The following is a 26528-nucleotide window of genomic DNA, read 5'->3' on the forward strand; positions in this document are numbered from 1 at the left end:
GCAAGTTTATAGCGAAGGACAATATCCATGTTCTGTAGATCTTTACTGCCATTTTTTTCTTTAGTCTTTGATGTGTTTGCCATGAACATAACTCTCCTCTCCTTTTCCCGCAGGTATCACTGGCTGAGGGACATAAGTTTGACCGAGATGTACAGCTTCTGGCTTACTACTCCGAGGTGAATAAGCCGAGTGTCGCTATGGAGAATGGGATTTCTGATGCTGAAGCAGGTGCGTCATGGAAGGAAAATGAACAATTATCCTCCGCTATTCTTCAAGCTCAATTCCCTAAAATAAAAGAGGTTTAGGGAGACTACTCCTGAGTTAGTGACCTGGGGACTTCTTGCGTGAAAGTTCCAATGTGGCCTTTTTGTGTTTTTTTTTTTTTTTTTTTTTTTTTAATCTCTGAACTGTAAAATAGCCAATAACTTGATTCTTTATCATAAAGGCTCCATCATGGGTGACGCTATTGTTATGTTGAACGTCTACCCTGGTTTCCCGGAGACTCAGGAACAGTCCGTGTGTGGAGAGTTTATCTTTGTGGTGGACCGATCTGGGAGCATGGAGTGTCCAATGAATTCAGAGCCAGATGCTCCACGACGTATTCAGAGTGCTAAGGTCGGTGCACATGACAGCAGATGATAACTTGAATATACTTAAAAGCTATGGTCGCCTGATCCAAGTTTGACATATTTCATTTTTGGGATGGTCTTTCCCAGTAATACAGACTGGGCGAGGTCTGTGTGTATCCAGGGTGCTGTGCTCTTCACTGCTCCCACATCAACATAGCTTCAATCCTGCACTTATATCTCTTCAAGTACTTTCCTCATTTCTACAGCTTGTTTTTCCTTACACTGTAGCTGCTTTCCTTCCTCTTTCCACACTTTTAAAGATCTGTGTATAACCCACTTTTCCTGCTACTATCTCTAACACTGAGAGAAGGGAGCAATGAGCAGTCTATACTCTATTGGGTTTGTGCCATTTTTGTACATCACTCAGCCTGATAAAGTACAAACAGTTTGCAGCACCAAAATGGTGAAAAACAGGAGGCTTGTACTCGCTGAAGAAGCGATCGCTATACACTCTGGGCCAGGGTGTAGGCAGATGGCAGCATTGAACAACGCTGTGGGTCTGGATCAAATGAATGGTCCGATTGGCACAAGTGTCTTGAGCGATGCTCAACATTGTACACTGTACAAGTTTTACAAGAGCAGGAGATGCTGATGGATGAAATATATGGAAGAAGCAAATGAGGAGACCACTGATCATGGGTGCACCTGAAATATAAAAATCAGGATCTTTAACATATCATTGTTTATGATCGTGAAGTTTTAAGGTTTGCTTCAATTGTAGCTAAGGCAATATTAGGTCAGATAAACAATCAAGAATCCAGGTTGAATGTATTTGTACCACAGTATCAGGACACAAGATACTTGAGCTGCTGATCTGTGTTGTTGTTTTTTTTTATCCTTTGACCATCTCCAGGAGACCCTGGTTCTTCTTTTGAAGAGTTTGCCCCTTGGATGTTACTTCAATGTCTACAGTTTTGGGTCCCACTTTGAGTCTTTCTTCTCGTAAGTAAACGTTAGATTTAATATATTTTGGTACTTTTCCATTATCTTTTTTGCCAGTCACGCAAATCCAAGTCAGGTAAAGCATATTGATTCTCCACGTCGGGTCTGAACCTCACGGCAAGTGAGCCAAGCTGGATTTATGGAACTGGAGTTCTCACTGTGTTTTTGACCTGAGGAAGAGGGTTTTGTTCACTGGAGGGACTGTCCTCCTGGTTAGACCCCCTCCATTTGGTTTCCTGATTCATCTGACCCGCTGAGATGCTCCATCTCCCATGGAGCTAAAGCTTCTCAGCTGGTCAGATCTCCTAGTAATACCTGTTCTCCAAGTTGGGTACTTTTAAGCTTCTGGTGGTGTCAGGACGGGCAAATTAAGACTCAATGCAGGGATTCCAAAAGGTTTACGTAACACCGGAATGTACAGAGTCTGGAGAATGGAACAGTACTAATCTCTCTGGTAATTACTTTGAGGTGAGATATTGAGGAGAGTTAGAAAATAGGAAATGTAGTTTGTTTCTTTTTCTCCCTGCGGGAGAAAAATAAGCAAATACATCCAGCCCTAACTAAACCACTCAAGTAAGCCAGTCTGAAAGTGTTATTTACATGTCCACCTAATAAGAAAGTCCCCGTACGACTTATCTCCTGTAAGGAAGAGTAAGATGTGACAAAAACAAAATCTTCACTAAAAAAAAACCTTGGCACTCGGATTTGAAGAATGGTGAAATAAAGCATTTAAATAAAGGCTGTGGCTATATAAGCTATAATAGAGAGAACATAGAATCAAAACGGATACAGAAGCTTCCTAGAAGGATCTGAGGAGAGATTCCAGTTGATAGTTCCAGGTAGTGGTAAGTCCATATAGAAGATAATTACCGTAAGTGCAGAACTGAGGTTCATATAGCGTGCAGACATCCAGTCTAAGGAGTGTGATATGAGTGGGCCCTTAGTGATTACATCTTATGACCCTTTTTTTTTTCTGTATACCCCCCTTCCCTATATCTGATGAAGGTCTGAATACCAGACTGAAAATGTTCAACAATTTTGATTGCAACAATATAAGGAACTTTATTTCACCATTCTTCAAATCCAAGTGCCAAGATTATTTTTTTGTTACATGCAAGCTAGATACACTACTTGTGCACCATTCTCTCTGACTAGGAGTGCCATATATTACCTCTCAAAAAAATCTTCATGTCTTGGCCAATGAAAGAATCCTAGCAGCAACTGGTCAACCCCAGCTGCATGGGCCTCAACTGGCACAGGACAGGGTAAGCTGATCAGCATTGTGAAATTCATCTAGAATGTTCACATTCCTAATCAGATCACCTATGGCAGAGCTGTAGCTATAATGGTTGTACACAGCTGCCTCAAAAAGTACTTTTTGCATTGGGGCCCAGGAGCTTGAGCTAAACCTTACAACCACCCTGTGCTGATGAGGCCCAAAAAGACTGACACCGATCTGACTACATGTTGTGATCCCTTTGTCAAGCACACTAATCATATTTCACAACTCACTGGCATATATTTTAGGGGTGGTGCCAAACTAAAATGTAGTTTAATCCTAAATCTCTATATATTTAATGTTGTAATCTAATATTTGTTATAATATACTTTATTTTAAGAACAATTCCCTATCCTTCCGTTTCTATGCTAACTGCTTACTTTTTTTTTTTTTTTTTTTTTTTTTTTACTGCTTCCCATGTAATAACACTTGGTTTGAATATCCGACCAAGGAACTGGGATGCTCGAATCAAGTCATCAGGGGGCAAAGGCTACGATCACCTCCGCAGCATTGGCTCAATCCCTGAAATGAAGGGTCATCCGTTTCAGGGGCTGGTCTAGTCCCTGCTCTACTGAACATATCAGTTGTCGATTCTGACGTATGCTCTGTAGGATCTTCTCACTGTGCAATATTCTTATCCGTGCACAGTGACAGTGCGCTCTCTTGCCAGCTCTGATGAGAAGTGACAAGCTGGCAGCAGAGTGCACTGTCATTGCACAATAAGAAGATTACATGGCTCGTTCTGAAATACTGTCACAAAATACTGACACTTCTGGCTAAGCCTTTGTAGGACTATATTGTGGCATCTGTACCGGATGTGGCGTATCAAAATGTTATTCTTTCCATAGAGAAAGTGTGGAATACACACAGCATTCACTGGATGATGCTGTGGAAAAGGTTAACCAAATGCAAGCTGATTTTGGAGGTACTGAAATACTCGAACCATTGCAAAAAATCTACAAAACACTAGGAAGACCAGATCACCCCAGACAGGTAATATGTACTCACCAATAAGGCATCCATGAGTCTTTCTTTAAGGAGGGAAGGCATTAGAGTGACCAGGGAGTTTATAACATGAATAGACATTGATGCTAGGACCATAATCAAACGTTTGTCATCAAGTGTAAGACCTTGGTGTAATTTTATTGGGCTTTCTCACCCATTATTTTTTGGTGTTGCTCAACATCTCCTTCCATATCTTAAAGTATCTTGCAACCTACAAAAGGTTACAGATTTTTGATTCGTTTCTCTCGTACTCCCCCCATCCCCACTGCTTTCTGGCTACTTGCAGCTACCGCTAGAAGGAGCTCACTGCATACTACAATGCACAGAATCATACTGTAGTATGCAGTGAGCTCCCTCTAGTGGTGGCTGCGAGAAGCCAGCATATTTTACAGGAGTAGGCTTAGGATTTGGAGAACTCTATCAGAAAAAAATATATTGAGAAAAGAACCAGCAGAGGATGATGAAGCCAAAATTGACATAATACCTTTTTGATTATCCATAGAGAATTTCCTGAACCACTGTCAGTAATTAAATGGGTTTTCCCATAAAAAGCTGTGGATAGGTGATAACTGGTGACCCCGCTGATCATTAGAATGAACGGATGTAATTGTTCGGCATTAGCCATCATTCCCTCTTCTCTCCTTCTGCAGCTCTTTATCTTCACGGATGGAGAAGTTGGGAACACTAAACAAGTGATAAGCGAAGTCCAGCGAAATGCACACAGTCATAGGTAATGAGACATCCGCAGCCTGTATAATGTCAACCCCTAATCTATGGCTCCAAGCAAAATCACAACTCCCAGCCGCCCTGACAGCCTGTACCTGGGGGTTGTAGTTCTGTAACCCCTGGAGTCCACTGCTGTAGATCTTTTACTTGGGAGCAGTTCTTCTAGTCAAGGTAAATGCACCTCAGGCTTGAGCTTCGAGGATGAACCATGTATGAATGTAACTCTTTCTTTTTGATCAGGTGCTTCACATTCGGCATTGGAGAAGGGGCCTCCACTGCGCTCATTAAAGGGGTTTCACGGGCGGCAAATGGAACATATGACTTTATCACTGGGAAAGACCGGCTGCAGCCAAAGGTAAATCTCTAATGTGTCCAACTTGTAGTAGGAAGATAAATAAGTTCCCTATGTGTTCACTTCCTGTTGCTTATGTGGCGCCACAAAATGTCTGCGCGTGTGATATACTTAGATATGTATTGCCAGCTATGGTGAGGGCTGCTTTCTCTGGTGGGAAAAGCTGCATCCACACATTTTACCCAAACCCTTACTGGAAGATTGTGCACTTTTGCCTGAACCAGGAAGTGTGTATGATCCCTCAGGGGGGAGGAGGTGCTTCTGAGAGGCTGCAATGTGCAGAGCAGTGTAGGAAGAGGAAGGAACATGGAGGTCCTCAGGCGGAGGAGAGAAGCTGCACATGTCAGGGTATTAGTCCCTAGAGCACAGAGACTTCTAGGGTCCATACTAAACTGAAAGGCTGCTCGCTGGAAGGGTTCACTGATCCAGCAACTGTTTACCTTAGGCCCCTGGGGGCCCAAGGAATCAATTACTAGAGTTATAAATAGCAACAGGAAGGCTACAATAGGTCACAGCAGAGAAACTGAACCCTCACAATGCAGGCCTGACCAAAACCCTGTATGTGAACTGTATGTGTATGCCATTGTATGGAAACTTTTGGAACTGTTTGCAGAACTTCAGTAAAAGGTAGGGGCAGCACAGTGACTCAGTGGTTAGCATTGCAGCCTTGCAGCGCTGGAGTCCTGGGTTCGAATCCCACCAAGGACAACATCTGCAAGGAGTTTGTATGTTCCCCCGTGTTTGTGTGGGTTTCCTCCGGGTTCTCCGCTTTCCTCCCACATTCCAAAGATAGTGAATTTAGATTGTGAACATCAGGGACAGTGATGATAATGTGTGCAAACTGTAAAGCGCTGCGGAATATGTTAGCGCTATATAAAAATTAATATTTTTATTAAAAGGTACAAACTTAATCATTACTCTGTGTAACACTGATTATTCTCTGCTGCACCATTCCTATTCCAACTTCCCTGGGAGCCAGCCTTAGTTGGGAAGGGGTAAGTCATCTGGCACTGTCCATCACCATCTAAATCTCAGGGACCCTCATCAGTGCCCGGCCATACAAGACCGAACATCCCAACTGGCGTCTCAAACCTTTTACCGTAATTATTCTTATTATTAACCCTATAATTGACAAAGACTGGCACACGCCCCCGGTTGGACTCAACCAGCACTCGGACCGCCATAACCCAATACCGTTAACACAGTGGTCCGGTCGGGGCGGCACACTTATACACTGCGGCCAGTCTAAACAAGGGGTGATGTAGTGTAAAGCATGGGTAGCATCTCACATCTGTGATGGGGCATTAGATGCATTTCAATCTCTGACTTGTTGATCTTGTAATGATAATATAAATTATCTCTATATACAGTATTGGCTTCCTGCTGCTTATACACAGGAGCCACTCTAACCAGCATTGTAAAGCATGGAGGAGCACACTGAGGCTCTGATATATGGATTAAATCAGGTGGATTTAAGAAATGCAGCTTAGTCCGATAGAATCATAGAATGGTAGAGTTGGAAGGGGCCTCTTGGGTCATTGTGTCCAACCCCCTGCTCAATGCAGAATTCACTAAATCATCCCAGACAGATGTCTGTCCAGCCTCTGTTTGAAGACTTCCATTGAAGGAGAACTCACCACCTCTCGTGGCAGCCTGTTCCACTCATTGATCACTGTCAAAAAGTTTTTTCTAATATCTAATCTATGTCTAATATGTGTCCCTTATCATAGTGGTGCTTGATGAAGTGCCGCTGCAGTGTAAAACATAGAACAGCAGCCTGGAGGCCTTTGATGGCACATGACAAAAAGTTGATTTTATTCTCAAGCTCTAGTTCTGATACCGGTTCTATGTTCTTTATCTCCAGGTTCTCAAAGCTTTAAAGTGTGCCTTACAGGCCACCGTAAAAGATGTCTCCGTAAAATGGACCCTTCCTCCCAATGTGGAAGTGAATTTAATTTCTCAGACCCCCACGGCTATCTTTCGGGGTCAGCGGTCTATCATCTATGCCGTATTAACGGGGAAGGTAAGTGGGGTACTGATAAGAGGCGATAAGAACTTTATATTGGTGATGGGTCTATGGTGCCTAATGGGATGTACAGGAGGTGCGATCAGCCCCAAACTCCGAATTGAACCATTTTTTCTTTTACGTCTTGAAGCTGAAAGAGAAAGAAGAAGGTGATGTTTCTCTTCAGTACAAGTATAAAGATGAGATCTTCACAAATCAATTAAAATTCTCTTTAAAGGCCAACGTCGCAGAAAGGTGAGTGCTGGGGTCAGTGACTCTGATCGCTGCTTACCCGGGTGTAGCAGTGCTATAAATAATGGTGCCACTAGACTTACCCATGATCAAAGGGCTGGTGCTTGTCTTGCCCTTCAGACACCTTTCTCGATCCTCATGGTGATGTGAGCGCTGCAGGAAGCATCGTTGTTTCATTAAGTGGCAGCATTATACTCACAACTTTTCTTCTATTCAGCTGTCCTATCACCTATAACAGCATTGTGCCTCTAGAAAGAATGCTAATAAATAGCAGATACTGGTGTGCGTGCACGGGTGTTTTCTTGTTTTGTTTTTATTCTGATTGTGGATTTTTTTTTTTTTTTTTGCATTTATTTTTCTCTAATTTTCTGAATGTTTGTGCAGTTGGTGATCTTGCCTAGGCTGCTGCTAACAACATTCAGACAGATGCAAGGATTGCTAGAGAGGTTCATTGACTTCTATTGGGGAATTTTCTAGGCATGCTCTGTACAAAGCACATTGCACAGGGAGGGAGAGAAGGTGAGCTGTGACATCTCCTATTTTGACAAGTGAATCCTGCGTTAAGTATATAAATGTTACCTGTCATTTTAATCCCGTCTGAACCGATAATGTGACTGCTGAAAAGCCATCTCTTCAGCACAGGAAGCATCAGACTAATATTAAGCTTGGCAGCCAAAAGGAGAACTGAAATGTTTGTTCTTCTTTGTTTTATCAATTACAATTTATAAAAAATATTATCATTAATATTCAATATTATCTTTGATAATTAGCATAAAAAAAATCACTACAAATTGCTTAATATGTTTAACACAAAAAAAGTATTTAAAACAATAGTCCATTTTCTGATGGCACATTCCATTTTAGGCTGCGTGCGGATTTTTCCGCGCGGATCCACAGGTAAAACCGCAGGTAAATTGACCTGCGGTTTTTACAGCGGATTGGCCAGCGGTTTTCCCCTAAGGTTTGACACCTGGACAACGGAATAGGTGGCAAACCGCAGCGGAATCCACAGAAAGAATTGACATGCTGCGGATTTAAACCCGCAGCTTTTCCGCACAGAAAATTCCGCAGCGTGTGCACTGCAGATTTGAAAACCCATAGGATAACATTATACTGTCAGTGGGCCAAATCCGTTGCAGATCCGCAGCGTGTGCACATACCCTAAAGTGTTACTGCCCTTTCAGGTAGCTTTTCAGGATGTGTGTGTATTTGTGTTAACATTAACCATGGCCATCATATTACCAGAAATGTCTTCCTTTACTAGGAGCTTCAGCAGTTTTTTTTTTATTTCCAGCTTTTTTCCGTCTTCTCTGGACAACTATTGGAGTAGCCAAAAACCACCGGAATGAATTATGACATTTTTAAATATTTTTTTAAAAAAAATATTAAATATATTTTATGTACATATAGTAATTGTGTAAGGCCACGTTCAAGTTTTTACATTAGTAGTTGAAAGCCAAAGCAAGCAGAGAAAAAGTATAATAGAAACACGTCACCACTTCATTTTTCACCCAATCCTGGTTTGGGCTTTTAAATACTGATGTAAAATACTGAACGTGTGAACATAGCGTAATAAGGAGAGAAAAAAGTGCAGGAGGAACTTTGAATAGCCAACAGTACATTAGGGTAAAGGCAAGTCACATCAGATGCATAGCACTAAATTTATGGACAAGGGAACAGTGAATCCATGAAGACAATAAGTGAATGCCCACCTGTATTGCCCATATGTATCCCAGTAAAAATGCACAAATTACTGTCTAGTACATACCTTCCCCATGGTGTCTTTAGGATAAAGAGTCCTACACGTTACCCCGACGCGCGTTTCGCCTGTTTCTTTCTCAAGGGAAAGTGCACAGTAACATGCCTTGTTCTAGTGTATATAGAATGGCTACATATTGCCAATAAATTGGCGCATGGGTGCTGCAGACAGCGCCAAATGTACTTCTGCCATCAGTCCTCATCACACCGCGGCGGAAGCAAACATGGTGTCAGGTTGCGACATACAGCCGTTTTTAAGAAGACCAAAAGGCGCGACCATGTTTAGAATGTCAAATAGCCTAGGCTTGAAAAACGGGGACGGGACAAAGAATGACAGGCTAAATGGGGGAAAAAGTGGCTTATTTTTCTAAGATCGCTATCTTCGCTTGTACTAATGGTTTATCAAAAACAAAATTCTTTGAGTACCTACACATTTGTGATCTAGTCTCGTATTCCCTTGTACAGACCCACTATCCACCGACTGGCAGCTAAAAATCTGATCTCCCAGCTGGAGAGTGACCTGGACTCCGAGAAGGTGAAGAAGAGAATCCTGGAGACCAGTCTACAGTCTGGAGTCATCTCCTCACTCACAGCCTTCGTAGCTGTCAACAAGGATTCCAAAGCCCCCGTGGAGACTTGTCCTGTGCGCAGATTCAACCCTCCTCCTGTGCCCGGATTCAACCCTCCTGTTGGTAGGGTACAAGAGCCCTGTGGGTTTACATCATCCAGCACGATATGGGTCAATGGAGGTTAAAGTTGGCAACTTCTTTTTTTTTTTTTTTTTTTTTTTTTTTTTTTTCCAGCAATGGCTTGTGGCGTGTCTTGTCCAAGAAGTGTAGCATATTGTGCGCCCGTCCCTATGGCATTCTATGACATGGTAGATCCAATATTAGGGGATGCAGGCTGTGGGGTACTATCAGCGATCGAGTCAGTAGAGAGTGAAAAACAAGCACTTGGTAAGTCAGACACTTTGCCGGGTATGGGGAATAGTGCCACACTTATCTGCAGGTCCTGGGTGGTAATGCAACTCATCCTCATTTACTTCAAAGGGACTCATCTGCAATAGCATCTGTAGCATTTGCACAAGAGGGGCACTGTTCTAATGAAGATGACTGTTTCAGTATTTCTGTTTTCTTAAATTCTAACCAGAAGATCTTAATAATTCTAATTCCACATTTTGCATCATATAATACAGCTCCATGTCATTACGGTATTCTTAAGCCGGACGGATCATCTGCCATGATTGTCACTTTCTTATCTGGTGTAAATGCCGCTGTTGCTGTTCTTGAATCTGGCGATATTTTCCTTTTGTTCCTGCGTTCAAATGTTAATTTAGTAGTCAAGAGGGCGTGATCCTTTGGAAGACGCCCCCACTTGGCCATCAAGACAAGATTTACATACAGGATAGAGGGGCAAAAACACAGCAAAAAAGCAAAAAGAAACCGACCAACAAGTCCACAAATTTTTTTATTTTTTTTTTAGAATAGTATATATTTTTATTAGTATAGCAGGTTTAAAACAATAAGGTAGGATCAAATAAAAAATATATTAAAAACAGATATCTGTATGCTAATACAAGAGCGCAACTATCCAGTATATATAAAGTAGATGTGGATTACATTGTAGTGAAAAAACATGATTCGGTGTTAAAAATACATAAAACAGTATTAAGGACACATCATACGTGTAGTGCTCAAAAAGTTTAGACAATAATATAGTTAAAAGTGCATGTGAAAAAATATGTTCCCATTAGGGAAAACCGCCAATGGCAAAGAAAGTAAAGTGCTGAAATAATGCAAAAGACACCACCAGGTGTCAGTGTCTCCACATCATACACTGTGTGACCAGAGAATAGTGTATCTGTAAATAAAGTAATTTACCAGAATTATAGGGTAACTTACAGGGTGATGTAATGTGCTCCTGGTCTTCTGGATGGGCGCCCTCCCCAACGCACGTTTCTGCACGCTGCCTTCGTCAGGATAGAGGGGCGTCATATCTCATAAACGAAGCGTTGCAGGAAATCCTCTTTTTAATATAGAAATCCATGAAGCACAAGCCTGAAACCAGAGGGAGCAAAAACCAGATGTTATATACAAGCTTATTGGCCTAGATTTATGCTGATGTTTAGGGGTAACCTAACATGTAACCATCTTACTATCAATGACAGATGATGGTTCTGAGAAGCTGAAGACCCCCGCTCTCTTCAGGCTGATTTCTCTGCAGAATGCTGATGGCTCCTGGAAACCTTCCACTGAGTTGGCATCAATCCTGGGAACTTCAGGAGACTTCCAAGAAAGCTGTCCTGACAAGGTAACTACTGCGAGATATGGCGAGGTGTACATACCGTAACTATGGTATATACTGCGACCTTGAGATATACCATAACTATAGTGCACATAAACTTATAGCTCATGCTGGACTGATGGGGTCTCTGTACTTATCAGGGGAACCAACCACTGCACAAATCATCCATCGGGGGGAAAGGAATGACTAATTATCATTTGCGTGAATGGCAGAAATAAGCAACCGTATAGTCAGAAATTGGGGCAGCAACTCCTAAAGTTGGTGTGATGTAAAAAAAAAAAGTTGTCAATTTTGTCCTCTTAATCCATACGTAAAATGTGAAACGACTCGCCGACCTGATGCTTCAGGTTTTTCTCCAGGCTTTTTTGCGGTATATACCTGAGCCTTTAGGGCTCATACTCACTAGAGAGAAATACGGACGCGTGCAATAAGATAAAAAAATCAGATAGCCCTCGGACCAATGTTATTCAATGGGTGACATCTCATTTGTGACTTTTTTTCTCAGCGGAAATCAGACTGAGAAAAAAATCGCAGCATGCTGCGATTTCCAGATGAGACTCGCCAGTGCAAGTCAATGGTTGCGATAAAAAAAGGGACGAAAAACGGACAATCCGTTTTCCATCCATTTTTTACGGATACATTACCATTCTGTGTCATAGACTGTAAATGGCCCTGTAAATGACTGTAGAAAAATAGTTGCAGAGAAAAAAAAGCATTGCATGCGGATGTAAAACGGATGGTGCGATTAAAAATCACATAGAACTCACATAAAACTCGCATGACAGCTGCATAGTTTTGGTCCATTTTTTCGGTCCAGAAATCGGACCGTTTTTTTTCTCAAAATGGGGTATGAGCCCTTTGAGCGTATGACCTGCTGCTGTCACAAGGTGTCCATATCTTGATGCCAAACTTTGCCGGCTTACTTGGTATTAGAGTTGAGCGAACTTTTCCGGATTCGGTTGCCGAATCTGAATTTGCCATATTCGTGCCATATTAGTATCCAATTCATGCCAAATGTATATGTATTTAATGATCAGTTCTGAATATATTCAGAATTTTCTGCTCTCATTGACTCTAATGACGTTCAGCAAAAACAATATTCACTGCTGATCGAATTCAGAACCGAATCCGAACAAATTTGCTCAACTCTACTTGGTACATCTTGATGCCATACTTTGCCAGCTTACTTGGTACATCTTGATGCTATACTTTGCCAGATTACTTGGTATATCTTGATGCTGTACTTTGCTGACTTACTCGGTATATCTTTTTTTTTTTTTTTTTTTTTAACTCAATTTATTAAATGTATAGTAGTACATACAGGCAATGCTATCCAACAAATATCGCCATTCATTAAATTTACCGCCTTAGTACAACTGTGTGTCTTTAGTACTTTGTATATCAAAGAAGGTTTCTCTCCCAGAAATCGAGGATGACCCACAAATGGCTGAAATGGGGAAGAGTAGATATCAAGCCCACATAGTTTTCGAACCCTACGCCAGATAATAATTGTGGACCAGAGTGTTGGGAGATCCTGAACATTGTTTGGAATTTCTTTGTTATGTAGGTGTATTAGGGCAAAGTTGTTGCTCTACTTCTACAAGAATCCCCTCCCGCCAGAACCCCTAATAAACACAGCAATAGCCCAAAAGGTTTAACATTCCGGATTTTCGGTATACTACCCACTCTGAGTAGTAGCAACAATATAAAGTAATCAAACCATTAATACAGTGACATCACACAGTCAAGTGTTCATATTAGCTGGCGACGAAGCCCGGTGGTGAAGGGCTCTTTCTGGGTCCACGAAGATCCAATTCTTCCCCTCTGAAGTAAAGCGAAAAATAGCCGGGTATTGTAATCCAAATCAAATGTCTCTTCCTATCAAAATTTTGCACACAGGCGCAAAGGCTTTACATCTAGCAGCCAAGGTTGGTGAATAGCCCTGGAAGAGTAGAAGTTTATTTTTGTCGTAGAATAATGATGATTTTTCCTTGAGGCTGTCATGAGTCTAGTTTTATCCTGGAAGTTGAGAATCTTGAAAATCACTGGACTGGTAGAACCACCTTTCCTGGGTGGTTCCACACGATGGACTCTTTCAACCACAATTTTCCCTGATGGGGTTTCCAGATCAAGGGCTTTTGGTAACTGTCTCAGGGAGCCCCACCAACCACAGATTGTTACATCTGGACCTGTTTTCCAGATCATCTACTTTATCAATTAGTGTGTTATGAATGAATCACCGTAGGAGGCAAAAACAGAAATACTAGCTAAGTCCAGAAAACCAGAGAAGTTGGCAGCTATCGGATTACAGACCCCTGAACCTATCAACAACAACTAGCAGTAGCCGTGGGGGGTTCCTACGGTGCCCTAGATCCCTCGATCACAGCCGGAGAACTACATAGCCTAAAGACAGAAAGGGAAATCTAAACTGCCCCAGAGCAGACCCCAAAGCAATAGGCAGCCCCCAACATATAATGACGGTGAAGCAAGATGAAAAAACACTCACACAGATAGAAAGATAGGCTGAGCAAACGATGGGGCCCAAGCTAACTACATAGGACAGGATAGAAAAGCTGCTGTCTGTAATCCGCTAAAACCCTATCAAAACAGGAGCCAACAGCTGATAGGGAAAAAAGCCCTGAATACGCTAGGCTTCAAAAAGACTATATCAGTACTCAGGTATTTTCTGAAGACAGAGCAAAAAGGAATTCAGCACACCCCAGCAGGGAATGGCAGAAAATCCAGAAAAACAAGGAAAAACAAAAACAAAACACAAATGCAAAAAGAAGAGCAGAAAACTTAGCTTTTGATGAGCAGGAATCAGTCTCAGAATCCCTCAGAGAGATCACCAGCAAGGCAGAAGGGCGTCGGCTGCCTTATATCCAGTCAGCAATTCCCGTCACCCAGTCATCATCATCCTGCCCAGATGCTTGGTAATCAGCCTCACTACCTTCCTTCACCAGAAGAGGGAGTTCATCAGACCTCAATGGTGAAGGGGAAAATGAACTCACAACATAGTGCCTTCATTTCCATATCATCTACTTTATCAATTAGTGCCTTCATATCTTTTCCTTTGCTTGCTAGGCTTTCTGCATAACCTTTCACTGAGTCCTCCAGATCTGAGATTCTCTGTTCCGCCTCCGTGAGTCTGATTCCTTGGGCATTTACTTGTGCTACTATAATATCCAGAGGATAATTCTGCAGGGCAGACTAAAGACAGAAAATCCTGTGGGTCCCACCCTCTTGGAAAGTCTGAAAAAATCAACACTAAATATTTCTGGAACCATGTGATGGATTTAAGAAATAGGAAAGCGGAATAGAACAAGAGCAAAAACAAGTTCTCTTTTAACTATATAGTCATGATCCAACTGATTTTCTGAGATGTCTCTTGTGGTTCTTCAGTGACCACCATCATCACTGAAGATTACAGAACACAGTGCTACACGTCACACATTTATAATAATCTGATAATGGAAATATTTTCTCCCTACAGGACATGGATCCATCGGTTTGGGCCACAATCCTGGCCTTGGTCTGGCTTCACAGTTCCTGCTTGGAGCAGATGGATGAATGGGAGTTACTAGAGTCGAAGGCCATTGCCCTGGTGAAGGCTAAAGCAGGTGGGTATCAAGCAAGTGAAAGCGGCTACAGGAAAGGTAATGGGGCACTGGCCCTGGGACCACACACTGTGTCACTATAGGGATGTTGGGTAGGAAAAACAGCACTGGTTTTGTTTTTGAAAATGCCGAGGATTTGACGCTCAAGGACCTTGTGACCTAGAGAGATCGGGGGAGCATAGTGCTGATATCTATGTAACGGTGTTCCCACTTTGTATTCCCACACCTATCTCAGGATGGGTTTAAAAAAGATTGTACAAATCGTATGATTAGTAGTAGTAGGTTTTTTTTCATTATTATTTTGGCTATTTATTGACAACAAGACGCCAAATTTCGGTAATAAAAGCAAAGATGAATCTTATAAGAAGTGATTCGAGGCCGATGTCTCCCTAACAGTCCTGGCATAACATTTCTTTAAAGATTATTTCCTTCGCCAGATCTATAGTCAAATATGGTTGATGAATTTAAATGCCTACAGACCCAATAAATTCACATGTAATTGGTATATGTGTGTAGTAAGTGATAAACAAGTTTGGACTGGCCCACGGGGAAACCGGAGAATCCCCTTGTTGGCCCCCCCACACCTCTGTATGAGCAGAATAACTCACTGTGTGCATACAAAGGCAATTTATTACATAGATGCATAGGTACATTTGTGAATGAGGGTGATGTGGTGTTTGCATGTAGCTGAACAGTGGCCACCAAGTCAATGTTACAGGTGGGCCTTTGGCATCCCAGTCTGACACTAAGGCTGGTGTCACACTTGCGAGAAACTCGCATGAGTCTCGTGTCTCAATACTCGGCACTGCCGCCGTCATTCGGACCAGCTGCATAGAAATACATGCAGCCACACATGGCGGTCCCGAGTGCCGTCGGCAGTGCCGGGTATTGAGGTGCGAGACTCATGCGAGTTTCTCGCAAGTGTGACTCAGGCCTAATGATGAGCATTGGCAAATTTACTTAATTTTTTTTTTACATTTTCTGTCTACTGTTCCAGGTTCTTCTCTGGGTGAATCTGTCAAAGCAGCTAACAAGTTGCTGAAATCTACTGTAGATCTCAAAGTCTTTGGATGAATATCGCATGTCCCTCAGCCGAACAGTCGTCCTGATTAATGGTCTTGTTACGTGGAGTCTCAGCAGCGGTATAAGATTTCTACATAATCCTTCTCCAAGAAGAAACTCTCATGTTACTGTTGGGTGTATGAACTGTTTTGCCTTCTACTGGAACTTTTTAAAGAATGTATAAAGAGTAACCTTTGTTTTAGTGAATCAGTAATACACGTGAAAATGAAACTCTTTAGTCATATACTTATCAGAGATCTGCTTCTTTCTCCTTGTGGAATCCTCTTTCTCTCAATTCAGGGATAAATCTGTAGTCAGTGAAGACATATGACAGTTGGTGCTTCTAAAATTCTATGGAGTGGGGAGGAGTTGGAGGCAAACAGACATTCCGCTGCATGTTCTCCTGAAATGAAACTGTCGGCCTCTAACTCCTCCTCCTCTCCATAGCATTTAACAAGTACCAACTGCCATCTCCTGTCTCAATAATAAAAGAATATGTCTTCAAGAAATACAAGTTTCCAGGTCACCACCTGACAGCACATTGGAGGATGTCCTTCTCATCCGTAGCGGGACAGGAAACCACAAGAGTTTAAAAGGATCCTCCCTTTCCCATCCGTCAGTGTTTTTCCTGTCCCACTGCGGATAGGAACGACGAGAGAATATCCGGCCGTTCCATGCAGATGGTCAGGATCGGGGGGCCCAGCCTCACCCTACCTGCTGAGATCAGCAGCTGACACCTGAGGGAGGGTCCCTCAGCTACTCTGGTGTAGCGCTGCTCCCGGACGCCGGGTCGCTTCCTCCTGACAGGGGCTCTCGACCTTGGACGCCACCTCCGCCTGACCGCCTCTGGGGTTTTTCAGGGCCCACAAGCGGTCCTCCGACAGGAGATTACCGCCGGGAGGAGCCGTTGTGTCCGGAGGAGCCGCTATGCCCGGAGGCAGGAGCGCGCAATAGCATAGGCCCATCAGGGAGAAGGGCAGGCGTCTGGAGGCCAGATCGGCAGCGCAATAGAGGCGGTATGCAGCTCTGCTCCACGGGGCAGGCGGGGCCCGTCACCGCTTACAGGTCTGTAACTCCACAGTGACAGCAGACAGCAGCGGTTTCCATCACCACCAGGAAGGTGGACCAGGCTAAAGCGGAGGCAGGAGCAGAGTGCCAGGGTCACTGCAGAGCCCCGTAAAAGATAGACCCCACAGAACCCATATTTTATATGTTCTAGGGGGGAACCTCCACATCTGAGAAAAAGGAGCCTAAGAGGAAGGATAAGAAGTGTCCAGTTTGCTCTAAGAAGCTAAAGGACACGTGGCAGAAGACCCTCTGTGACGCATGTGCAAGGCATATATTGGGGGAAGAGCAGGCTACTTTTATGTCTAATATGAGGGCGATAATTAGGGAAGATGTGCAAGCCTCGGTGTCCGGCCTAACCACTTCCCAGACCCCGCAGGCGAACCCTGAGTCATCCAGGAAAAGACAGAGGGAGTCGGATACGTCATCTGAAGGCATTCTGTCCGACTCAGACGCTGAGGAGGAGGAGATTAGAGAACACCCAGAAAGGGGGAGAAAATACCTGTTTTCGTCTGGGGATACAGACAAACTATTGGGAGCAGTGCGGCAGACTATGCAGATTGAGGAACCCCCTCCTTCCTCTCAATACACGACGAAATGTTTTGGGGATTACTCTCCCAGACTTCGATGGTCTTCCCAGTAAACACCCACATACGGGCGATGATACTGGAGGAGTGGGAGGAGGCAGAGAAAAGGTTAACTATTTCCAGGGACTTTAGGTCGCGTCTGCCGTTCGACCCTGAGGAGGTTAAAGTCTGGGAGGAGATCCCCAAACTTGACATTCCCGTAGCTAAAGTATCTAAGAAGACAGCAATTCCATTCGAGGATTCCTCAAGTTTGAAGGAACCCCTAGATCAGAAAGCAGACGGGCTCTTAAAAAGGGCTTGGGAAAGCTCAGCAGCGGTCATAAAGACAAATATAGCAGTGACATCTGTAGCACGCTCCATGCATCTGTGGATAGATGACCTAGAGGAGCATCTGTCAGATAGAACCCCGAGGGAAACAATCCTAAAGTCCCTCCCTTTGCTTAAGTTAGCTACGGGGTTTTTGGCCAACGCCTCAGCAGAATCAGGTTCTCGGCCAGAAGCCAGTCCCTGTCCAACACAGCCAGAAGGGCTATCTGGCTTAAGAGATGGACAGGCGACATGCAGTCAAAAAATAAACTTTGCTCAATTCCCTTCTCGGGGGGCAGGGTCTTCGGGCCTGTGCTCAACGACATTTTAGAGAAAGCATCAGATGAAAAAAAGGAGTTCCCTGAGGAGAAACGTAAAAGATACCAGCCCTTTCGTAGACCCCGTTACAACCAGAGAACGGACTACAGGGGGAAAGGGAAGTCGGGTCGATGGAGCTACCCCAAAGGAGGTGAGGGTAGAAATAGGAACAGAGATAACATCTTTTCCTGCCCAGGGTCCAGCTCCCGAAAGAAATGACGCCACCAGAGTAGGGGGGCGACTGCTCAAATTCTCGGGAGAATGGCAGAAAGTCACCTCCAGCCCCTGGGTATTACAGGTCATCTCGAAGGGGTACAAAATAGAATTCAACTCCCTGCCCCTGAACAGATTTTTAGTGACCAGTTCACGTCTCCGTTTAGCTTCCCCCATGTGGTTGGACATTCAAGATCTCCTGGACATGGAAGCAATTACTCCGCTTCCTGCCCAGGAGAAAGGCAGAGGACACTACTCGAGCCTCTTTGCAATAAAAAAAAAACCTCGGGGGAAACCCGAACCATAATAAACCTCAAACCCCTAAACGGGTATCTTACAGGCGCTTCAAAATGGAATCTATAAGATCCACGATTCCTCTTCTGGGGAAGGGCATGGTAATGTGCACGTTGGATCTAAAAAACGCATATTACCATGTCCCATCCACCCGGATCACCAAAGATACCTCAACTTCGCAGTAGAAAGAGACTGCACAATATACCACTATCAGTTTCGTTGCCTAACATCAGCCCCGAGGGTCTTCACAAAAGTAATGATAGAGGTAGTGGCCTACCTAAGGGCGCAAAATATCACGGTGGTCCCATATTTAGACGACTTCCTAATTATAGCCGATTCAGCAACCCAACTCAGGGTCGACTGTCAATCCTCAATCTCCACGCTGCAGAGTTTAGGATGGATAATAAATTGGTCAAAATCAGATCTCATACCCAAGCCCAGAGTAAAATTCTTAGGGGTCATGTTAGACTCAGAAAAAAGAATGTCTTATCTACCAGCCGAAAAGCAGACTTCAATGCCAAAGAAGATCCGTCAGTTTTCAAAGAATCGGGTATCAGTCAGAGATGCAATGAGGATCCTGGGGCTGATGACTTCCTGTGTTTCCTGTGTCAGATGGAGTCAGATCCACTCCCGTGACCTCCACCACACAGTCCTAGCATCCTGGGACAGAAGGCAGACTTCTCTGGACAGCAAAATACTGTTAACCCTCCGGGCCAGAAGATCGCTACATTGGTGGACCATTCCGAGAAACCTAAAAAGGGGTGTCTCATGGCTTCAGTCCCCGGAGGTTGTAGTGACAACGGACGCAAGTCTATTCGGCTGGGGCGGACACGTCGCAGGAAGGTATTACCAGGGGCAATGGAGTCCGGAGGACAGCAAAAGATCCTCCAACGTCAGATAATTACATGCCGTCTGGAAAGGCTGCTCGTCGCCGGGTCTCACGTGAAAAACAAACACGTCAAAATCTTGTTAGACAACACCACAACAGTGGCCTTTCTCCGTCATCAAGGCGGACCAAGACATCCCACACTTCAGGCCTTAGCAGATCAGATTTTCAGTTGGGCAGAGAGGGAGGTCCTCTCAATCTCGGCCGTGCATCTGGAGGGCTCCCGGAACCAGATCACAGACTTCCTCAGCAGGAAAAGGATAACTGCAACGGACTGGGAGCGCAACAACAAAGTGTTCAGCAGCCTGTGCGATCGTTGGGGACAACCGACGGTAGACCTGTTCGCGGACAAAGAGAACGCAAAACTCAAGACCTTCTACTCCCTGAACCCCCTGGGAAATCCGGCAGGAATAGATGCCCTATCACAATCTTGGAGCAGGGGCCTGTTGTACGCCTTCCCGCCCCTAGCCCTCATTCCACGGGTCCTCAGAAATATCTGCGAGGACAGAGCCAGCGTTATATTGGTAGTCCCCTACTGGCCAAGAAGAAGTTGGTTCCCCTACTCGGGAAGCTAGCGGGCGAGGAACCCATTTCCCTACCAAGAAGGAAAGACCACCTCCATCAGGGTCCGGTCCTACATCAAAAACCGGAAGCCTTCCAGTTGTCAGCTTGGATCCTGAGCGGCAGGTCCTAAGAGCAAGGGGTCTATCGGATGAAGTCATTTCTATCCTACAAGCAAGTAGAAAACCTGTGACTGCGGCAATATAAATAAAAAGTTTGGAAAAAGTTCTGCAGCTTTTGTGGGGCGGAGACAGTCGGAACTGACCAGCCCTACATCCCGAAAATACTTGACTTCTTGCAGGAAGGATTTAGGAAAGGCCTTAGACCCAGTACTCTGAGAGTACAGATAGCAGCCTTGAGCATGTTCTATGACACAGCCCTATCATCACACCCATGGGTAGCCCGATTCTCGAGAGCGGTGCAAAGGCTTAAACCCCTAATTAGGAAGAGCATACCACCTTGGGACCTTAACCTAGTCCTCAATACGCTATGCAAGCAGCCATATCAGATAGGGGCACAGATAAGTATTCGTAATCTCAGTCTCAAAACAGCCTTCTTAGTGGCAGTCACCTCAGCCAAGAGGTTAGGAGAACTGCAGGCCTTATCAACCCAGGATCCCTACTTACAAGTGTTTAGTGACCGTTTAGTGTTAAGACTCAACCCGGCCTTCCTACCCAAAGTCGTCTCAAACTCCCAACATGAATCAGGAAGTAGTACTTCCTTCCTTTTTCCAGTCTCCCAAAAATAGCAGGGAAAAAACCTACCATAACTTGGACGTAAGGGAAACTGTGCTCAGGTACCTGGATGCAACCAGACCCTCGAGACAGGACAGTAATCTTTTTGTCTAGTTTAGAGGCCCTAATAAAGGGAAAAAGGCATCAAAATCGACAATAGCAAAGTGGATTAGATCCACTATTAGCATAGCCTATAAAGCACAGGGTCAAAATCCCCCGGGGAACCTTAGAGCCCACTCAACCAGGGCCATGGCGGCATCATGGACAGAAAGGGGGGGCCTCGGCAGAGCAGATCTGCAGGGCGGCATTTTGGAGTAGTCTTAGTACTTTCTCCAAACACTATAAACTAGACATAGCATCCACACAGCTGGCTTTTGGGAGAAAAGTGCTCCATGCAGTAGTCCCGCCCTAGGACCAATTTACTTTGGTACTACTCCAATGTGCTGTCAGGTGGTGACCTGGAAACCGGTAATTAGACCTACCGGTAATTGTGTTTCCAGGAATCCATCCTGACAGCACTGTTAGATCCCTCCCGATAATACTTTCCATACATCACAGTTGTAACATGTGTATGAAGAATGTTGGTTTAAATAAAATCTATGTTTGCATCCATCCAGAGGTGTTACTTTGTGAAATCACTGAGGGATGGGAAAGGGAGGATCCTTTTAAACTCTCGTGGCTTCCTGTCCCACTACGGATGAGAAGGACGTCCTCCAATGTGCTGTCAGGATGGATTCCTGGAAACACAATTACCTGTAGGTCTAATTACCGTTTTCAACTCCTGAATGAGATAAAGATCAGTCCAGGAGGAGAAATCGGCAGATTTCTGTGATAAGATATATTACAATGTTGCTTACTTTCAATTTTATAAAATTAAAATGAAAGTTACTCTTAAGGATTTCTCTGTCTCCTTTACTTGCACTATACCTGTAGTTACAGTAATAAAACATAATGGGCTGGTGAGCATTACATGTTGCGCATCTAGCATCTAACTTGTGTTTTTATTGCGGCTTTTTGTCGTCTTTTCAAATACTTGTTGAGTGTGAGGCTACTTGTGATTATAAAAGCTGTGTGCTCTGACCAATCTGATGTGCGCCTGCCAATACAGAACCTTCAGCTGCATCCCTTCTTTTTACTATCACATTTACTGCTCTACTATTGCCCCTGCAACACTTTAACCCTTTCACTCCAAAACCTCGATACAACTTGTGTTTATTTGTGAAAATATAGTAATTTTGGTGAAAAATTTCCAACTTTTCACTTATGCTCTTAACCCCTTTTTGACATGCACCATATGTATACTGCTAAGCGGGAGTTGCGCTCCCGCAAAAAGGAGTGTGTGTGTGTGTGTATGTATATGTGTGTGTGTGTGTGTATATATATATATATATATATATATATATATATATATATATATATATATATATACACACAGGATATTACAGTGGGTACGGAAAGTATTCAGATCCCTTTAAATTTTTCAGTCTTTGTTTCATTGCAGCCATTTGGTAAATTTAAAAGTCATTTTTTTCTCGTTAATGTACTCGGTAAGGCACGTTATGCATCCATTAGCCCTCTGTGTCTGTACTGTTACACACTTAACATTATGGCTGATCCATACAATCAGGGCAATTGTTACCACCCACCTTTCGTGTCTTTCCTCACAGACTGTAAGCTTGCGAGCAGGGCCCTCATTCCTCTTGGTATTTGTTTTAATCTATGTGATTATTGTTATGCTGTAATGTCTATTGTCTGTACAAATCCCCTCTGAAATGTAAAGTGCTGCGGAATATGTCGGCGCTATAGAAATAAAATTTATTATTATTTATTATTATTACACTCTGTACCCCATCTTCACTGAAAAAAAACAAATGTAGAAATTTTTGCAAATTTATTAAAAAAACAAACTGAAATAACACATGGTCATAAGTATTCAGACCCTTTGCTCAGTATTGAGTAGAAGCACCCTTTTGAGCTAGTACAGCCATGAGTCTTCTTCGGAATGATACAGCAAGTTTTTCACACCTGGATTTGGGGATCCTCTGCCATTCTTCCTTGCAGATCCTCTCCAGTTCCATCAGGTTGAATGGTCAAATTTGGTAGACAGCCATTTTCAGGTCTCTCCAGAGATGCTCAATTGGGTTTAGGTCAGGGTTCTGGCTGGGCCAGTCAAGTATGGTCCCAGAGTTGTTCTGAAGCCACTCCTTTGTTATTTTAGCTGTGTGCTTATGATCATTGTCTTGTTGGAAGGTGAAGCTTCGGCCAAGTCTGACATCCAGGGCACTCTGGGAGAGGTTTTCATCCAGGATATCTCTGTACTTGGCCGCATTCATGTTTCCTTCAACTACAACCAGTCGTCCTATCCCTGCAGCTGAAAAACACCCCCACAGCATGATGCTGTCACCACCATGTTTCACTGTTGGGATTGTATTGGGCAGGTGATGAGCACAGTGCCTGGTTTTCTCCACACATACCACTTAGAACTTTTTGGTGATAATTCTATCTTCATCTCATCAGACCAGAGAATCTTATTTCTCATAGTCTGCGAGTCCTTCATGTGTTTTTTAGAAAACTATGCAGGCTTTTATATGTCTGGCACTGAGGAGAGGCTTCCATCGGGCCACTCTGTGACAAAGGCCTGACTGGTGGAGGGCTGCAGTGATAGTTGACTTATGAAACTTTCTCCCATCTCCCTATTGCATCTTTGGAGCTCAGCAACAGTGATCTTGGGGTTCTTCTTTACATCTCTCACCAAGGCTCTTTTCCCATGATTGTACAGTTTGGCTGGACGGCCAGATCTAGGAAGACTTCTGGTGGTCCCAAACTTCTTCCAGTTAAGGATTATGGAGGCCACTGTGCTCTTAGGAACTTTGAGTACTGCAGAAATTCTTTTGTAACCTTGGCCAGATCTGTGCCTTGCCACAATTCTGTCTCTGAGCTCCTTGGCCAGTTCCTTTAACCTCATGATTCTCATTTGGTCTGACATGCACTGTGAGCTGTGTGGTCTTATATAGACAGGTGTGTGCCTTTACAAACCAAGTCCTAACAGTTTAATTTAACACAGCTGAGCTCCAATGAAGGAGTAGAACCATCTCAAGAGGATCACAGGGAAATGGACAGCATGTGACTTAAATATGAGTGTCTGAGCAAAGGCTCTGAATACTTTTGACCATATGATATTTCAGTTTTTCTTTTCTAATTTTCAAAACTTTCTACATTTGATATTTTTTTCAGTCAAGATGGGGTGCAGTGTGTACATTAATGAGAAAACCTTTTTGAATTTACCAAATAGCTGCAATGAAACAAAGAGTGAAAAATTTAAAGGGGTCTGAATATTTTCTGTAACCACTGTATATGTATACATGTGTGTATGTGTTTGTGTGTATATATATATTATGGTGCCATGATCGCGCGGGCGCACGCTGAGCGCCGCTGTGATCGAATGCTGGTGTATGGAAGGCAATGCAGGGCTCTGTTATACTGTATGGAGCACTGTTTGTGGCCCAATATACTTTATCCAGGACTATGTGGGGCCCATTGCACTCTGTGGAGGACTATGTGGAGTTATTGTACTGTATGGAGGACTTTTTGTGCCCATTATACAGTATGGAGCGCTGTGTGGGGATTACAGTTGGAGAATCCTACTGTGATGGGGTCACCATTCTATGTTGGGGGAATTGAAGGAGGGGGTACAGCAGGGTAACATACTGTACCTATGGAAGAATTGTATTATTCCATTATAATTCCAAAAGTTAATTGCTCTATTTGATAAAGAAAAAACTTCCTCGATTGTAGAGATATTTTTATAGCAAATATCAAGGTTAGCCCGTGACTTTGTGCAAGCTTTTAACTTTGGCCTTCTGTGTATTTGAGTTTAACATCCCTGGCTCAGGCTCGGACTGGCCCACCGGAGAACCGGAGGATTCTCTGGTGGGCCCAGGCACTGACACCTGCTGGCATACTGGCCAGCAGCTGCCTAGGGCCCCCACTGCTCCAGGGGCCCCCAGCCAGTGGCTATGGGGCCCCTGAGTCAAGGGGGCCCGCCCTGTTCCAGCATAGCAGCAGCTAGAGACAGGATCCTGTCCCTGCTGCTAAAGCAAAATGAATTTTCACGCTTTCCCACGCCCCTATGGACGTGGAGAGGAGTGAATACCATTTCTCTTTAATAGCAGGCAGCGTTAGCCACAGGCTGCAGCTAACACTGCCCGCATGTAAAGCCCCACCACCACTGCACCACACACACAGCACCACACACACAAAGCAGCGCACCACATATACACACAGACACACAACGCAGCATATCCCAGCTTCCTGTCTGAGACAGCCCAGCTGGATGATGTCATCATCCAGCGTGCTGTCTTAGACAGAAAGCTGCCGGCGAGGAAGAGGCTGCCAGGATGTGCTGCTGCTGTGGGGAGGTGAGCTGTGCTGTGTCTGTCTGCCTGCGTGTGTGTATGTGGTGCGGTGCTTTGTGTGTGTGTGAGAGTGATGCGGTGCTTTGTGTGTGTGTGTGGGTGGGGTGGTGGGGAAGGACAATGATATTGGTGGTGATGGGCAATGATGGCGGTGAGAGGAGGCAATGATGGAGGTGATGGGCAATGATGGTGGGGGGGCAATGATCGCGGTGATGGGCAATGGTGGTGAGAAGAGGCAATGATGGAGGTGATGAAATGGACAATGATGGTGGTGGTGGAGGAGGCAATGATTCAGGTGGTGGAATGGGCAGTGATGGGGTAGTGGGGGAGAAGGCAGTAATGGAGGTAGGGATAAGGACAATGATGGGGGTGGAGAGGGACTGCATTATACGTTATGAGGGGGCTACATTATATTCTGTGGGGGACTGCATTATTCTCAGGGGACTACATTATATTCTGGGATGCTACATCATAGTATATGAGGGGGCTACAGTATACTCTATGGGGGGCTGCATTATATTCTGTGGTGGGGCTGCATTCTCTCGGGACTACAGTATATTCTGTGGGGGCTACATATTACTATATGGGGGGGCTACTGTATACTCTATGGGGAGGCTGCATTATTCTCTCGAGACTACATTATATTCTATATATATATACACTATATGAGGGGGGCTGCATTATACCCTATGAGGGTGCTACATTATATTCTATGGTGGGGACTGCGTTATACCTTATGAGGGGGTTGCATTATATTTTATGAGGGGGGCTGCATTATATTCTATGAGGGAGGCTACCCCTCTATGATTCTATGATTATACCCCATTCCCTGCTACATAATTAAAACCTGTACTACCTTATATTATACCCTGATATTAGCGTGTTTTACCACACAATTGGTGGTCTTGTATTTATTTCTATGTGCCTACATAGTGGGCCCCAAGAATGATTTTCTCTGGTGGGCCCAAGGTGCTCCAGTCCGACGCTGCCCTGGCTTATAGGGTTATTCTTATCATGATAAAAAGTTACAATTGCAAAGAGGTTGTAAATGGCAAAACTTTGCAATTTTACTTTTGATTAAAAATCATCTCCATTCTCAAGAACAGACTTCCACTGCAATCAGTGGCTAGTATCTTGGGCTTGGGGTGCAGCACTTTCAAGTTCTTTGCTATAGACTCTATAGTGCGCTAATGTACAAGCTGTTTTTCTAACCTATAC

The 26528-nt window shown here is 44.0% G+C and overlaps 1 protein-coding gene across 1 annotated transcript in view; it reads left to right on the forward strand.

Moving 5' to 3' along the window:
* LOC141056362 (von Willebrand factor A domain-containing protein 5A-like) overlaps positions 1-21864 on the forward strand; it is an 83620-nt gene extending 61756 nt beyond the window's left edge. Inside the window, 13 exon segments of the mRNA XM_073553119.1 lie at positions 114-228; positions 446-615; positions 1483-1571; positions 3699-3843; positions 4506-4585; positions 4822-4936; positions 6798-6956; positions 7090-7193; positions 9414-9640; positions 9752-9904; positions 11116-11258; positions 14746-14872; positions 15867-21864. Coding sequence (XP_073409220.1) covers positions 114-228; positions 446-615; positions 1483-1571; positions 3699-3843; positions 4506-4585; positions 4822-4936; positions 6798-6956; positions 7090-7193; positions 9414-9640; positions 9752-9904; positions 11116-11258; positions 14746-14872; positions 15867-15943 — 1704 coding nt within the window. The 3' untranslated portion in view covers positions 15944-21864.
* The last annotated feature ends 4664 nt before the right edge of the window (positions 21865-26528 follow it).

Source organism: Dendrobates tinctorius, unplaced genomic scaffold (genome assembly GCF_039654945.1).
Source record: "Dendrobates tinctorius isolate UK_male_01 unplaced genomic scaffold, ASM3965494v1 ptg000197l, whole genome shotgun sequence".
In the NCBI taxonomy this organism is placed as follows: Eukaryota; Metazoa; Chordata; class Amphibia; order Anura; family Dendrobatidae; genus Dendrobates; species Dendrobates tinctorius.